The sequence below is a fragment of the Engraulis encrasicolus genome, chromosome 4, assembly GCF_034702125.1.
Source record: "Engraulis encrasicolus isolate BLACKSEA-1 chromosome 4, IST_EnEncr_1.0, whole genome shotgun sequence".
Taxonomy (NCBI): Eukaryota; Metazoa; Chordata; class Actinopteri; order Clupeiformes; family Engraulidae; genus Engraulis; species Engraulis encrasicolus.
The window spans coordinates 3,411,198-3,426,815 of record NC_085860.1 but is presented as its reverse complement, the minus strand read 5'-3'; the positions used below and the strand labels follow the sequence as shown (position 1 = coordinate 3,426,815).

The 15,618-nt window shown below is 42.7% G+C and overlaps 1 protein-coding gene across 1 annotated transcript; it reads right to left on the bottom strand.

The window, feature by feature from the left end:
* Nucleotides 1-3,054: 3,054 nt before the first annotated feature.
* Nucleotides 3,055-15,038, bottom strand: utp15 (UTP15 small subunit processome component). The gene is made up of 13 exons (XM_063196513.1): nucleotides 14,756-15,038; nucleotides 14,506-14,598; nucleotides 14,299-14,391; nucleotides 13,875-14,059; nucleotides 11,866-12,044; nucleotides 11,351-11,476; nucleotides 10,724-10,859; nucleotides 10,459-10,540; nucleotides 9,865-10,017; nucleotides 9,091-9,195; nucleotides 5,302-5,435; nucleotides 4,519-4,577; nucleotides 3,055-3,972 (listed from the first exon to the last, which is right to left on the bottom strand). The coding sequence occupies exons 2-13, from the start codon at nucleotides 14,593-14,595 to the stop codon at nucleotides 3,722-3,724; spliced, it is 1,593 nt and encodes a 530-aa protein (XP_063052583.1). The 5' UTR covers nucleotides 14,596-14,598; nucleotides 14,756-15,038; the 3' UTR covers nucleotides 3,055-3,721.
* Between the last annotated feature and the right edge of the window lie 580 nt (nucleotides 15,039-15,618).

Below are 15,618 nucleotides of genomic sequence, written 5' to 3'. Positions count from 1 at the left end.
GTAAATCACATATTTTTGGCATTTCACAGGAATGTTACTAACAGAAGTACTCAGAGGTGTATAGAACACAGAAATACTGTGTTTTGTATTTTAATATTGTTTTCTATTTTTACGATTTTTCTCATTACCGCAACATGTTTCATAGTGGGAGCCTTGTTTTTAGGCTATTTAACTAAAACATCATGTATCTACATAGATTTTTAATACAGATGAAATATGAAGAACTACTATTTATCCTAATACAATTACAAACTTGCAACATTAAAACAAATTGCAAATAAATACGTGTTGCGGTAATGAGAATAGTGGTGATCTTGCACTGATTTAGTTCCTTGGCAGGCTCCCGGTGTCCTAACCCTCAACTGTTGGGGAAAATGTAGAAATATTGTATTTTAGTCATTTAATTCACTTCTGTGAACATTTTGCATTTTCCACCACAACTTAGTTCAGTTGTTGCGGTGTATGAGAAAACTGTTGTGGGGTATCAGAAACCATTGCGGTGTATGAGAAAAACCATTGCAGAGCTGAGAAAAAACATTGCGGTGTAGGCCTATGAGAAAAATTGTTGCGGAGTGTGAGTGACCTTAAGATTCTTTGATCTTTGTGGGGGGCACCATGTCTGGATAACTTTTGTTAAGTATTTATATTAATACTTAAAAAGACTAAATAATTAGGCTACCAAAAGAGAACAAAATATACATTATTTTAACAATGAAAACTTTGTGTATCGGTAATGAGAAACAAAAAGTTGTGTAGGCACGATGGCAACCAAATTGTGAACATTTATCTAGAGAGATATAGAATGAAGAGCCATCTTGGTAGCCACCTTGGGTGTTATGGTAAAAGGAATCCCCCCATACAAAATTACTTGTTTTTTTCTATTCCTTTTGGTTTTAAATGATGCTTAAAAAATGTTGCAGAGGATGAGAATTTTGGTCTTGGCCAAAGTTGACCAAAGTTGTTTTTCTTAATATTTTCTCCTCTTCTGCGAATTAATTCCTAAAACTACATATGTATTCACTGTCACTATTTCGTTTATAAGATGGATCTAAATTCTGACTTCTTTCTTTGTTAAAAATATGAAATATTTACACTTTAAGAGTCAAAATTTAGCGACGCGTTGCGGTACTGAGAATTTTTTTTTTAAATTTCAATGTAATTTGAACTTAAACAGAGCTCATACATTATCATAAAGCAAGGTTTATCTGGTAGGACCACTTTTTAAACACCGCACGCTATGGCTGTTTTTTCTTTTTCAAATTCAATGACATAAAACCCATCTCTCAGTCTAAAATAACCAAATAACTTGAATTGGTTCCTTTTTACTCTTAAATACTACCTTTTTACTCTTTAAAACTAAAATAGATAAAACCACCAGTAATGCAAAGTATTGTGACAACCAACCCCAACTGACATCTTTAACTCTTTTGGAGGACAACTCCCACATGGATTTCCTTAAAATGTTATAGAAGAAAAGAATGTTTTAAAAAAGAATAAAAAATGGTTGCTTACTCTTTATACTTTCAAATGGCCACACTGATTTTGATTTCAGCCCATAGTGCAATGAATGAGAAGGAAAACATTATTTTCATTTTCATGTGAAAAACACATTATGTTTGTCTCACCGCAAGGTTACAATATTTTTACCTCCACCATCTACTAGATGCCTGGCTGTGACACTGATTACAAACATTTCTGTGTCAGCGGTCTTGATCAGTGAACTTTCGAGGCTGAGATATGACGAGTGTGACAACAACCATAATATAACTTGTGAAAACCAAACCTGTTCTCCCCTACTGCACAACAAGGCACATTTTCCACATTTTACCACACAGCACGGTGTGCTGCAGGGCCGCTGACAGTTTTTGCTGGGTCCAGGAAAATAATCTGTAAGGGGGGCCCATCCAGTATAATATAATGAAAACAGTGTTGGGCAATGATATAATTTATTAAATTGTGGCACACATGCTTAAGTTGGACTGTAGGAATTAGAGGTTGTAGGTTTGCCCACCGGAATTATTTCATGATCATTGGGGGACAACTTGCCAATTCAAAGTCTCAGTGTAGCCCGATCCTCACACAGTTGCAGTCACAGCACACACCACAGTCTGTCAACATGCTAACACTTCTGGTTTTAGAGGTTATTTGAGCAACCAACATGATGTGTGGTGCAGTGTTACAAAGATGAGAGCAGCCACCATGCTGTGTTGAGACAGTGTGTCACAATGACTAACAACCACCATGGCACAATTGCAATGTAGAGAAATACTGCAAATTGGAGGACATTATAACGACCAATGCTGATACATTGTTGCATAATTACAGTGTGTGCTGGTGAGGGCTGCATGTGAGCATCTGGACCAGTTAAATGAGTCAGTCTACACGTCAATTATATCTGGAACATTACAGCATTCCAAGAATGGCACGCACATTCAATTAATTAACCATGTCTAACCTTATTTTTGACATTGAACATTTATGCAAAATAACAGAGTTGTGTAAACTAGAAGTGAAGTACTCTTAAAAATGTGATTGAAACCATGCATATCATTCAAGAGTTAAGATTGTATTCGTCACATGCCTTCTTGAGCTGGCACAATTGGCAGTGAAATGAAGGTTGCAAGTGCTCTCTTCTGTGTAGTACGGGTAATAATACATTCATAAAAGGGGGGAAATAATAATAAAAGAAAAATATGTCCTGAGAATTTAAGAAGTGGATGACTTGACTCTGGGAATAAAATCTTGCGCAATCCCTCTGTCCTGCATGTTTTCTCTTCAACTTTGCATCAGGTGACATCACTAAGCAGAATTTTTTTTTATTAGTAGACATGAAAGAGCACCTTATGAGGATGGCAACAGTCAAAAATAGCGATTAATGTACAGGAGTTCATATCATGAAAAACTAAGTTGCCAACTAGATTATTGCACTTTAATACAGATTTGACTGTGGTTCATTTGAATAGCAAAATGGCTATGCCATGGCTTTAAATCCTACGAGGTTAACGTTCCAGAACGCAACTACCGTATTAAGGGAAAAGAGCTAAGACAAGAGAGTTGACAAATATGGGATTTATTCTTAGAAAAAAAAAAAAGTGTGAACAGGCACACAAAAATATATGCATGTTCACTCATACATTATATTCACACACACACACAAAACGCAACACACACTCATACATACGCACAGCCAGCCATATTAGAGTACGTGTGACCCATTGTCAACACTCATCCACACCACTCCAGTCGTCTTCTCCATCCTCCTCCTCTTCCTCTGCCAGACTGACATCCGGAGCCATGTTGCCAATGGCAACCCCAAACACTTCCTGCTTCTCTTACAGTCCCCACAGGTGGTCAAGGTAGTCAAGAGACCAGAGCAGAGAGAGTCATGGTCCATCAGCAGAGGTGTCAACCACGGGTTCAGAAAGTAAAATCCCTGACACAAATTTGATCCAACCAGCTCTCAATCAGGGGATCCAAATTCTCACATTACTCGAAAACATAGTTGCAAACTATGTTAGCTACTATGTTGTTTGCAATTAATTTTCCCATTTTCACCTATCCAAGTTGCTAATTGGCTAGCAGCTACGCTTTCGAGAAATGCACCCCTGATGAGTAACTCAAGACAGGTAGACAGACCAGCTACTCAGTGAAGTCAACTATACTGAGGAAACTGTGGCAGGGTTTTAACTTCTGAACCTGGTTTTTGACAACCTCTGTTCCATCACACTGACACAGGCTGTGCCAGAGGCTCTGCCTTGGGCAGGGGCATGAGGGAGGCGGGGCTGACATAGGTAGCGACCCCTGCTGCTGCTGCTGCGGAGCGAGGGGTGGAGGAGGCGAAGAGCGTGTCGAGCATGCCCAGTACTTGCATGAGGTCTCGCTGGTAGTCCACCTCGCGGGACACGCAGTCCAGCAGCTCCTGGAAGAGGCGCTCCACCACCGCAGACTCGCTCACCACACTATCATAGATGTCTGGGAGACACACGACGCACGCACACGCACACGCACACGCACACACACACGCACACACACAAACACACAAGTTGACCATTACACACCTATCAATGCTGTTACAGTTGTAACACCTAAAGGCATAAACTGTTTGCAAAACGTTTTTGCACTGAGGAAAGTCCAGGGGGGCTGAAACGTTTGCACTTCTTGTTTTCTTTTTTTTCACCCTTCTGGGCTCCACCAAGTAAAAAAACACTGACAAAACACTTTTGAGTTGGTTATTCTGTGTTCGAGTCCCCCCTGCAAACAGTTTATGTCTACTTGACCACCGCAGCAGAACTAAAAGGACTTGTGTCAAGAGTGCAATTTATTTTTTTGCTGAATACAACACCTAATGGCACAAATTAAATCTGATGACAGACTTAACTTTTTGCTTGATCACAGTTATAACGCCTTCCAGGAAAGGACCACTACAAATTAGATTCAAAAGTTTGGAGCAGTTCCATGGCACTCCATGTGTACTTCCACATACTCAAACCGACCCACACACATACAGTATACACTTACCTATGAGCATGTCAGCCACTTTGTGAAGTATGCCAGAGAACTGGGGGTTGCTGATGTACCTGGGATGATAGTGAAGAGAAGAGAAGAAGAGAAGAGAAGAGAAGAGAAGAGAAGAGAAGAGAAGAGAAGAGAAGAGAGGAGAGGAGAGGAGAGGAGAGGAGAAGAGGTGTTATCCCAGTGGAGGGGATGTGCTTGTGCATTGTACGTACCTCTCTATGCATCCGTGAGTCTGTGTGTCTATCAGGGCTTGGCACTGGCATCTGCCAGCAAGCCAAATGTTGGTAAAACCTGGCTGTGGCTAGTAAAGATTTCAGTGTCACTAGCCAGTTTGGAAGGTAGTTTAAAGTGAAGTTAATGCCCAACTGAGAAACTCCAACTCCCATTGTCATTGTGACAGCACACAAGTGCACACTGCACACAACGAAATTTTATTTATACTTCACCCATGCAAGGGGGCAGCACCCAATGGCGCCCCAAGGTTTACTCTTGGTCATGACACACAACACAGTTTATTATGTTGTTTGTGCATCATATACTTCTTCTACTTCTAAGTCAGAAATCATTTTAGGGTGTGCTCTCCTCCTTCCTATATCATTTATTCTGCTCTTTTCAAAGATAGGCTATCATGGCAGAAAACAGGATAACTGTGACCAAAAGTGTGGCCAACAGAATGGCTGAATGGCTAGTGACTCCGCAAAGCCACAAGCCACTTAGACTGGTGAACAAAAAAAAGGTTAAAATTCAAGCCCTGGTGTCTATGTGCGAGTGCGTGTGTTCCCTTACTTGAGCAGGAACTTCTGTATTGTGACGAGGCTCTTCTCGTCTCTGCCTGCCAGGGCGTTCTTTAGGGTGCCTCTCCTCTCCAGCTCCAGCAACACGCCCACACACAACTCCGGTTTACGCTGCCTCATCGACGTCTATCATACAAACATACACACCAAGTTTAGGAATCATTGCTGCACGTACTGAATTACTGAACATATTTCAATTACATGATTACAGTTATACACACACAGTTATTCTCAATATGACTGATCAGAGATCAATATGACTGATCAATATTATTAATCAGATTTTCGATTATATTTATCACACATACAGTGCCCTCCATAATTATTGGCACCCCTGGTTGAGATGTGTTAAAAGCCTTAAAATAAATTCAGTGTTTATTGCAGAAGAATACTGTCACACTGAAAATTGTAGGAAAATGTAGCCTTCAACTCAAATGAATTGTAAGAAAATAAAAAAATCCCTGACTAAAAAATAATTATTTTTCATTAAATCACCTGTTCCACAATTATTGGCACCCTTAACAATTCCCAGGAAATAAATATAATTGAAGCATTTCTGTCATTTCTACAGTAGTTTACAAAGTTTACCAGAGTATGTAGGAACATTTAATTAGTAATTCATCACTTCCTGTTTCCCTGGGGTATAAATATGACGTGACACCGAGGCCATTTCTCTTATCCACTCTTAAACATGGGAAAGACAAAGGAACACAGCATACAAGTGAGGCAGATGTGCGTCGACCTTCACAGGTCAGGCAGAGGCTACAAGAAGATTGCCACTCAACTGCAGCTGCCCATATCCACTGTGAGAGGAATAATTAAGAAGTTCAAAACAACTGGAACAGTGGTAAACAAGCCTGGACGAGGACCCAAGTTTATTTTGCCACCACGCACAGTGAGGAGGATGGTAAGAGAAATCAAAAGATCTCCAAAGCTCACTGTTACAGAATTACAACAAATGGTAGCATCCTGGGGTCACAAAGTCTCCAAATCAACCATCAGGCGCTGTCTACACGCCAACAAGCTGTTTGGGAGGCATGCACGGAGAAAACCTTTCCTCACTCACAATCATAAACGCAAGCGTCTGGAGTTCGCCAAGCGGTATTGGGGCTTCAACTGGGACCGTGTGCTTTGGTCAGATGAGACCAAGATTGAGCTTTTTGGCAACAAACACTCTAAGTGGGTCTGGCGTACCACGAAAGATGCGCATGCTGAAAAGCACCTCATACCCACTGTGAAGTATGGGGGTGGGTCAGTGATGCTGTGGGGCTGTTTCGCTTCCAAAGGCCCTGGGAACCTTGTTAGGGTGCATGGCATCATGAATGCTTTGAAATACCAGGACATTTTAAATCAAAATCTGTTGCCCTCTGCCCGAAAGCTGAAGCTGGGTCGTCACTGGGTCTTTCAGCAAGACAATGACCCTAAACATATGGCCAAATCTACACAGAAATGGTTCACCAGACACAAAATCAAGCTCCTCCCATGGCCATCTCAGTCCCCTGACCTCAACCCCATTGAGAACCTGTGGGTGAGCTGAAGAGGAGAGTACAGAGGAGAGGACCCAGGTCTCTGGATGATTTAGAGAGATTCTGCAAAGAGGAATGGCTGAAGATCCCTCTTTCTGTCTTTTCCCATCTTGTGAAACATTATAGGAGAAGATTAGGTGCTGTTTTGTTGGCAAAAGGGGGTTGTACAAAATATTAACACATTGAATACCGGCGGTGCTCACGGAATTATGTCGTAGAATACCAGCGTTCTAAGCCCTTTTTTACGTTTTTTTGTAGACTCACAGCTTATTATGTGATAGGGCCACTGAAATATGTTATGACTCGTTTGAAAGTGGAGACGCTGCCCTCTTAGTAGGTGAAAACTGTGTGTCTCTACGAGCTTTTATTGCCGAGTAAACCCACGCTAAACCGAAGTGGGTATCCATGGAATTCAGCTACAATCGGAGATATTGAGGTTTTTGTGAAGGGTGCGCTTCTTCAGAATGTGACGAGTTTGAAAGGGGATGAGTTGGTTTTAATCACAATTTGGTGCAAGGTTAGCTCTGACACACATCTTCCTGCACGTCAAGACACACCTCCTGCTCTAAACCATTACGACACTGGCAATCAATGCCCTTCGAAATCCACGTTTTTCACACAGACTGAACACAAGCTCTTTGCACACATGCAGAAGGTCGGACATTTGCTAAAATAGTTCCCGATGACTCCCGAAATAATAGCCCAACATTGACAACAAATCCCAATGATATGATGCTTAGATGTAGCCCATCCGATCCATATGTAGCCATCTATGCTAGCTTCTGGCTTTTCACATACAGGAAGACAGTTCAACATAGGGGTGAATAATCAAATAAACTTATCTGGTTGGCGATCAAACTTCTAAATCGGAGCGCATTACTCCAATTACAATTCGGGTGCCATTTTGATCCAAGGAGCTGGTAAAGGTCTAGGTAGCAAGCCCAGAAAGTTCAAGATACTCCTGGCACGATATACAATGGTCTCTGTGTTTACCTATTGCGTGAAGTCAGACACAATACACGCTACCGATCGTAGGCTACTAGGGAAACAACAACATAGCACGATTCACGAATACGGCAGCACACCTCCTGCTCTGTCACACTACGACACCAGCAATCGATGCCCTTTGAAATCCCCGTTTTTCACGTGGACTGATCACAAACTCTTTGCACACATGCAGAGGGTGAGACATTTGCTAAAATAGCTCCCGATGACTCCCGAAATAATAGCCCAACATTGACAACAAATCCAAATGATATGATGCTTAGATGTAGCCTAGCCCATCCGACCCGAATCATATGCGGTGGCAGATGGACACTCCCAGCTGAGATCGCTCCCGGACGTGTAGTCCCAGGTGTTTCTATCACTCCCGGACGTGTAGTCCCACCCGGATCGATAGTCTGGCTAGTGGGAGCGAGCCGACAGGGGAGCGTCCTGCGTTGGGAGCGACAATCAGGGAATCATGATATGTAGCCATGCTAGCTTCTGGCTTCTCACATACAGGAAGACACAGAAACTTATCTTTTTGGCGATCAAACGTCCAAATCGGAGCGCATTACTGCAATTACATATCGGGTGCCATTTGGATCCAAGGATCTGGTAAAGGTCTAGCAAGTCCAGAAAGTTCAAGACACTCCAGGCACTATACAATGGTGTTTACCTATTGCGTGAAGTCAGAGACAACAGATGCTACAGTGACCGTACTAGGGAAATCAATGCAGGCAGCGCGATAGGCGACATGGGTTGGCTTCCAGACATCTTGGTAAGTTAAATTAAAATATCCAAATCATAACACTCAAACATCATAACAATCAAACAACTTTGGACTGCAAATGTTGTCATTTATGTCCATCACAGAGCTACCAAAATCACATATATTGTCCATTGAAGGGTGTAGATTCAAAATATGATATTTAAATGCAAAAACGTATTTTTGCGTTTTGGTATACAACGCATGGGCGTGAAAAACGCATTATTACGTCGTCGGTACTCAATGTGTTAACACCAGGGGTGCTAATAATTGTGACACACATTATTTGATGTCAAATAATTATTTCTTTATGTGGGATTTTTTCCCCACTGAATAAATGCACTTGTATTGAAGGTTGGATTTTTCTCTTTTTTCCATTAAGGTCCCATATTATTTAGAGAAAAATAATAATAATTGGAAGCTAAAAAACACATCTCAACCAGGGGTGCCAATAATAATGGAGGGCACTGTAATAACGTGCACAAAAACCCACACGGAATCTGACCTGAATTGCAGCGTCGAGTGCTTTGGACACAGCAAAGCTCTTGAGGTGTTTGTCGTGTTTCCCCAGGTACTGCGTGGCAGCAGACTTCTTCACCAGGAAGTCATCCTGAGGAAGAGCATCACAGGTGTGAGGTCATGTGCAATATTCAACTACATTCACAGTTCACATCAGACAAAGTAGTGGATAGAATGACACAGTCCCACAGTCACAGTTTAATGCCGTTCAAGATGTCTACACCAGTGGTTTTCAAAGTGGGGGCCGCAAAGGCATGCTAGGGGGGCCGCGGAAGGTTGGCAGAAAAAGTATAGCACATCAAAATAAATAATTCATGAAATAATGTGCACCAAAATGAACCACAATCAGCTATTCCCATTACAGCAATATTCCCATTGGTTAAACACTGCATAATAATCTATTGTAACTAACACAGTTATTTTATATATCCCAATGGGACACTAACACACACATGGACTATGGTTGTGAAAGGGGATGCTCGGAAAAAAAATAGTGTAGCACGACCCATGTTAGGGGGGCCTTGGCTGAAATTTAACGGTATATGGGGGGCCTTGTCATGGTTTGGGAAGCCCTGGTCTACACCACCAAAAACACGGCCAGCACCATGATATACAGTACATGCAATGTTTTCTCACCTTTGTCATATCATTATAGTTTTCTTCTCATATAGTTATCCATCTCATCTCACAAATAAAACCAAATGTTAATGTGACAGAAACTTGTGCAGCAACATAAATCATATTGTCATGGATACCGTACCTGTTTGGGGATGTAGTTTCGGCCCTTGACAAACACACGGTAGGCTGGGCCCCGCCTCTTCTTCTCCACTTCCTGTTTCTCCTCCGCCGGCTTCCTGTTCCGCACGCTCAGCACCCCGTTGGTCATTCCTACTGCCAGGACGCCATCGTCTGGCTAACACAGTAAAACAAAACAAAAATCACTTTTTACCACAGACAAACACGGAGGCTATTCTTGCACATTTCAGACATTGACAGCTTAATTTTGTAGGGAACTGTATAGTGACAAAAGTCTTGTATGGTCACAGTATAGATATTACATCAGAGTATATTTGTACTTCATAATTCCTGTATGCTAGTAGGCATCTTAAATGTACTCAGGGTCTCCACAGGGTTGACCAAGTAAAATTGAAGGCATTTTAAAGACTTTTCAATATTGTCATGTTCTGCACATGTGGCTCAGCAACACATGGATGACAGAATGTTTTTCCTTAAAATTAAGATCCAACATTAATGTTGACATTTTCAGACAAAACAAGACTTTTCAAGGCCTTAACTGACAAAAATGTAATACAATTAAGGCTATATATGGACCCGCAGCCACCCTGCAACTTACCGCAATACCCATACTGAGAATAGAAGCAGCATATTCAAAGCTGTGGACCACTTTGAAGGAGGAGTTGTACACCTTCACGTGCCTAAAGAAGACATAACAGAGAGTGTCAAAAAATACAATACATAATTGTTGCACTGCAAGCCATCCCAAATAATACCAATATAACCACAGCCATCTAACAGTTTTAAATGTTGCTCACTTTAGTGGATAGTGAGAGCCAGGAGTAATATAAATGCACATGTATCGTGCGTGTACACACTCTTACCGGTCAAGGGATCCGGTGAGGAGGCGGTTGGACTGTGCACTCATGCACACACATGTGACTGTCTTATGGTGGTTCTTCAGAGAAACCAACTCCTGTCCTCCTTTGAGCATGTCCCAAACCTTTACGTAACGCCCACCTGCACAGGCATATACAATCACATGTAGCACTTTTTCCACCAAATCCTACATTCATACGTAGCATTATATAACAGACCAAGAAACACAAATAGGCTGGCTGACAAATTCGCACACTCGAAAGGAAGGTGCTTTGGTGCCCCCAACAGGCAGTCTACCAAGTCTGCAAAGACTAACTAATGTGCCAAAGAAGTCACCGAATTTAAGTATTCTCAGAGTCACCAATGTGAAAACATCTGGATCACTGATATTTTAGTAGCAGTCAGGTGGTGCAACCGCAGGTAACGCCACTGCTGTGTGGATTCAATTATTATTTTTATACAGTAAAACATTGCATGAAATGTGTTGTACAATCGAGTAATGTACCAACTGTGGTTGCGCCACCCTGACTACCACTTTTAAAAACGGCAGTGACCCATCTGTTGACTTAAGCATCTCATCAATATCATCACAACATCTACCAAACACACACACAAACAAACACAGTACTGACCTGTGGAGACGATGAGGCCATCTGAGGGGTAGACCAGCACACTCTCCACGGGCTGCCCATGGTCCATACTCATCACACACTTCTCCTGGCGGACGTCATACACACGCACCGTGTGGTCATACGAGCCTAGACCACACACACACACACACACACACACACACACACACACACACACACACACACACACACACACACACACACACACACACACACACACACACACACACACACACACACACACAATCATTATTTGACCGCTTGAAAACTACTGAGGATGCAAAAAAAGGTGTGAGAAGAGTGACAAGAATGAATAGTTTGACAGTGGATTTCTTTGCTTTGATTTTCTTTCCTCAATATTGAAATTGTAGTTTGATAACAATTACCACAAAAATGTCATCATTTTGGTCTCCAAATGGTCTTTCTAAACAGGGACTGCCTATGAACCCTTGAGTGTAATGACGAGAAGTGACAAGTTTGATGCTGCTGCTGCTGCTGCTGCTGATGATGATGGGTACCTGTGATGAAGAGGTCGGGGTTGCGTGTGCTGGGGGCGAGGGCGCGGATGTAGTCTGTGTGGTCACTGAAGCGGAAAAGCTCCTGAGCTGTGGACACGTCCCACACGCGACATGTGAGGTCATCAGAGCCAGACACGATGTGGAAACCGTCGGACAAAAATGATGTCACCCTCACCGCCCTGGAGAAGACATAAGACGAAACAGAAATGTTCTAAGCTATGAGATAGCCGTCTCTCATTGGCTCCCATTATAGCCCCGTTGGCGCACGCAGCCAAGTAAAAGATGAATGGGAGCCTATTGGGCTAAATGGCTCAGCAGGGATTTGTGACGATTCTGTTCTCTGGTTTGTAAAGATGTGTGCACATTCTGTACCTTATCATGGAAGTTGTATTAGAAGTGAAGTTAAAGGTTCCTGACATGGCTTTGTTCTCCCAAAGACGTGTTAGTTTTGTCCTGCAACACGCTAGCATTCGGCTAATACCTGCTGGCTGAGGAATCTCTGCGACTATTCACGACCAGAGCTGACGAGAGACGTACTCTGACTGATCCTCCTAGCAGAGACATCTACGGTCACACACCTCAACCCCCACCACCGTCCAACATGTTAATTGAAGGTGCCCAAATTCTTAAGGATGAGCGCAGTCATTTCCTTTACCCCATGTACACATGCCGCTTTTCCACCACCTTAAATGCAATAAATAACAGGTGTCCGCAACAATCCTAACATAACTTTAAACACATCGACATCTGAAGTCAGACTTAAAACTACAAAACAAATGGCGTATGCCGTAAAGTCGATTGTCACGTGTTATGTCATTGCTATAGTTGAAATAAGGGTCATTTTCACGAATCTAACACTTGACAAGATGCAAACGTGTCGGCAAATGCTTTCACTTACTCATATCTATCGAACGCAACTTCGTTGTTTCCAGGGAAAAAATCACACGGGCAGATAGTTCTAAGAGAAGCGTACAGCCCCATTGGCACCCATTCATTATTTACTTGGCTGCGATAACATAGCTGCAGTGCCACTCCTGGCCACACCAGCTAGTTGTCGTTCTTGTACAAGATTCCATTTTCTTTGGACGAAACAACTCACATTAGACAGGAAACAGGAACATGGCACACAATTCATAGGGTGCATTCCAATATACGACCTTGCGTCCTCCACTTGGGCATGTGGCCTCAAGTTTTGCTCATGATTAAGTTTCCCCACTGTCAGCCTAGTCAAAACAATTTTTCGGGGGTTATTCTTCATTTACCATTCTGTTTGAAAATGAGAAAACGACTTTACAATTAAGCTTTTACGAGATATTGAAATACAATGCTGTTGTCGGTGATGTCATTACGACATATTGTTTCCTGGTACGAGGCCACAAGCACAAGTGGAGGACGCAAGGTTGCATATTTCAACGTACCCATAGACCCAGTCGGCAACTCTGGGCCCGCCCATGAAATTGCTTATTTTCCCCCACGTTGGCTAATCAATATGCCAAATGACTGGCAGCGATTGGCACCGCACGACCATGGGTGGAGCATTTGGAGGGGAAAACAATGCAGTTTAATGGCGGGCCAGAGGAGCCGACTGAGTGAATTTAACGGCACTGGTGAAAAGTTCAGAGACACACACACACTGTGTTTGAAGCATTCTTGTAATGAAATGCCTTCATGAAATACATACATCACAAACATGCTCTTGCAAACACGCACACACACACACACACACACACACACACACACACACACACACACACACACACACACTACATTTGAAGCACGCTAGAAAAGTAAATGAATGAAATAAACACGCATCGCACAGATAGGAACTTGCAAGCACAAAAAACATAAAGCCCAAATGAGCGTGCGTGTGTGCGGGCGCGCGCGCACACACACACACACACACACACTCTCTGGGTAGTGGATTAGAAGTGCAAATACACATCTATCAGAAACACACACAAACACACACACACACACACATACTTGCAAGCATGAACACAAACACATACTTGTTGTGTCCATTGTACTGCCGGAGGGACACTCGTCCGTTGACATCGAAGAGTCGGATGAGTCCCTCTTCACTTCCTGTCACGAGCAGCTGACCGTCACCACGGAAAGTGCCACCGTACGCCGTACTCTTGAAACGTGTGAAGCTCCGCTGCGGCTCCTGTGAGTGTGGCCCGTAGACCTGCACCTGAGACACACACAAACAAACACACACACACACACACACACACACACACACAGTCAGTGACTGGCTGCTTAGAGGTTTATGAACATCAAAACGTGTGCCTGCCTCTGGTAAACTTCAAACTGTTAATCCAACAATTTAAGAGACAAACGGAGAGCAAAGGTCTTCATCAAGAAGAGATGGACATGTCTATGAGAGAAGTAACAGAGCGGCTGACATAAATAGTGAGTGAGTGGTCTTACTCTGGTTGAGGCAGTGACAGCATAGTTGTGGGGTGGCAGAGGAGAGAAGTCGATCTTGGTGATGGCACCAAACTCCTTCACCTGCACTGTGGTCTGAAAGGGGAACAAGACGAAGATGACATAAACTCGAACTCGAACTCACCACACACACCCACACCCACACCCACACCGAAGGGTGGGTAGAGAAGTTCAGAAAATCCATCTTACTTTGAAACTCTTCCAGTAACGAGTGTCCTCTGTTACTTTTTCCCCAAGCTGCTGGACCACAGGGATTTTCGTGGGTTTAAACGATGCCATTGCCTACATGACAGAGGGCAAGATTATTGGGTACAATTGACACTACTAATAGCTTCGAATGATTTGATAGTAGCTATTGCCCTACACTAAGGCACATCTAACGATTCGCAGATTGGCTGTGAAATGTACTAGAGCTCTAGTACACGACAGGTTCTCCTACCTTGTGCAAGTTGGTCTAGTACTGGCAAAAGGATGCTGTCCAAAACTTCAGCGTGCTTCGGAGGCACACACTGTTTGTTATTAGTTGTTGAGTTTTTTGTGCCTTCCAAGACTCAGAACGGTGCAACACTCCTTGAGGGGTAAGTATCCGACGTACATTTCACAAAAAAAGCCAACTTCTTGAAGATATTGTGTGTAATTGTGAAATTCAGAGTATCACGTTGCTACAATGCGCTACACGGCGCTGCCATTTTTACCGACGACTTCCGTTTCACTCTTCTTCCTCGATTAGCACTGTTTCCCATTGAATTTGTCTTCACTGCCCCCGTGTGGTGTGGTCATTCAGCAACAAACAGAGAAAATCTGCTCACTAATGACTGTGCTGCCTCACTGTGGTCATTTTGTGCCCGTACACTTTCATCTCACTTGACTCTGTTTTTCTGGCCATCGACTAATATGCTTTTGCAAAGCCGGTGTCTCACTTATGCATTTGAAAGGCTTAGGCTACTTTAAAATTACAAACCAAATCAGACCTAGTTAAAAAGTAATTCATTATTAATAACAGGTGGTCGAATTGCCTGGTCATGTATCCTTCAGCATAATAATAATACGCCATATTAATTAACCCAAAGAAACAGTGTTAAGCCTATAGCCTATAAATTTGCTGTTACCAGAATGGCAATGACCAAGTCGTACCTGTGTTGTCATAGTATTGTCAAAGAGACTGGATAAGACATATCATAATAGGCCTACATAGACACAGCATAATAGGCTCCTAGAATCTCTGGTATTAATTTGTGGCCTACTTTTCAATAGGTCATATGTTACAGCATGCCACTGGAGGTATGTATGATGTGCATTAAC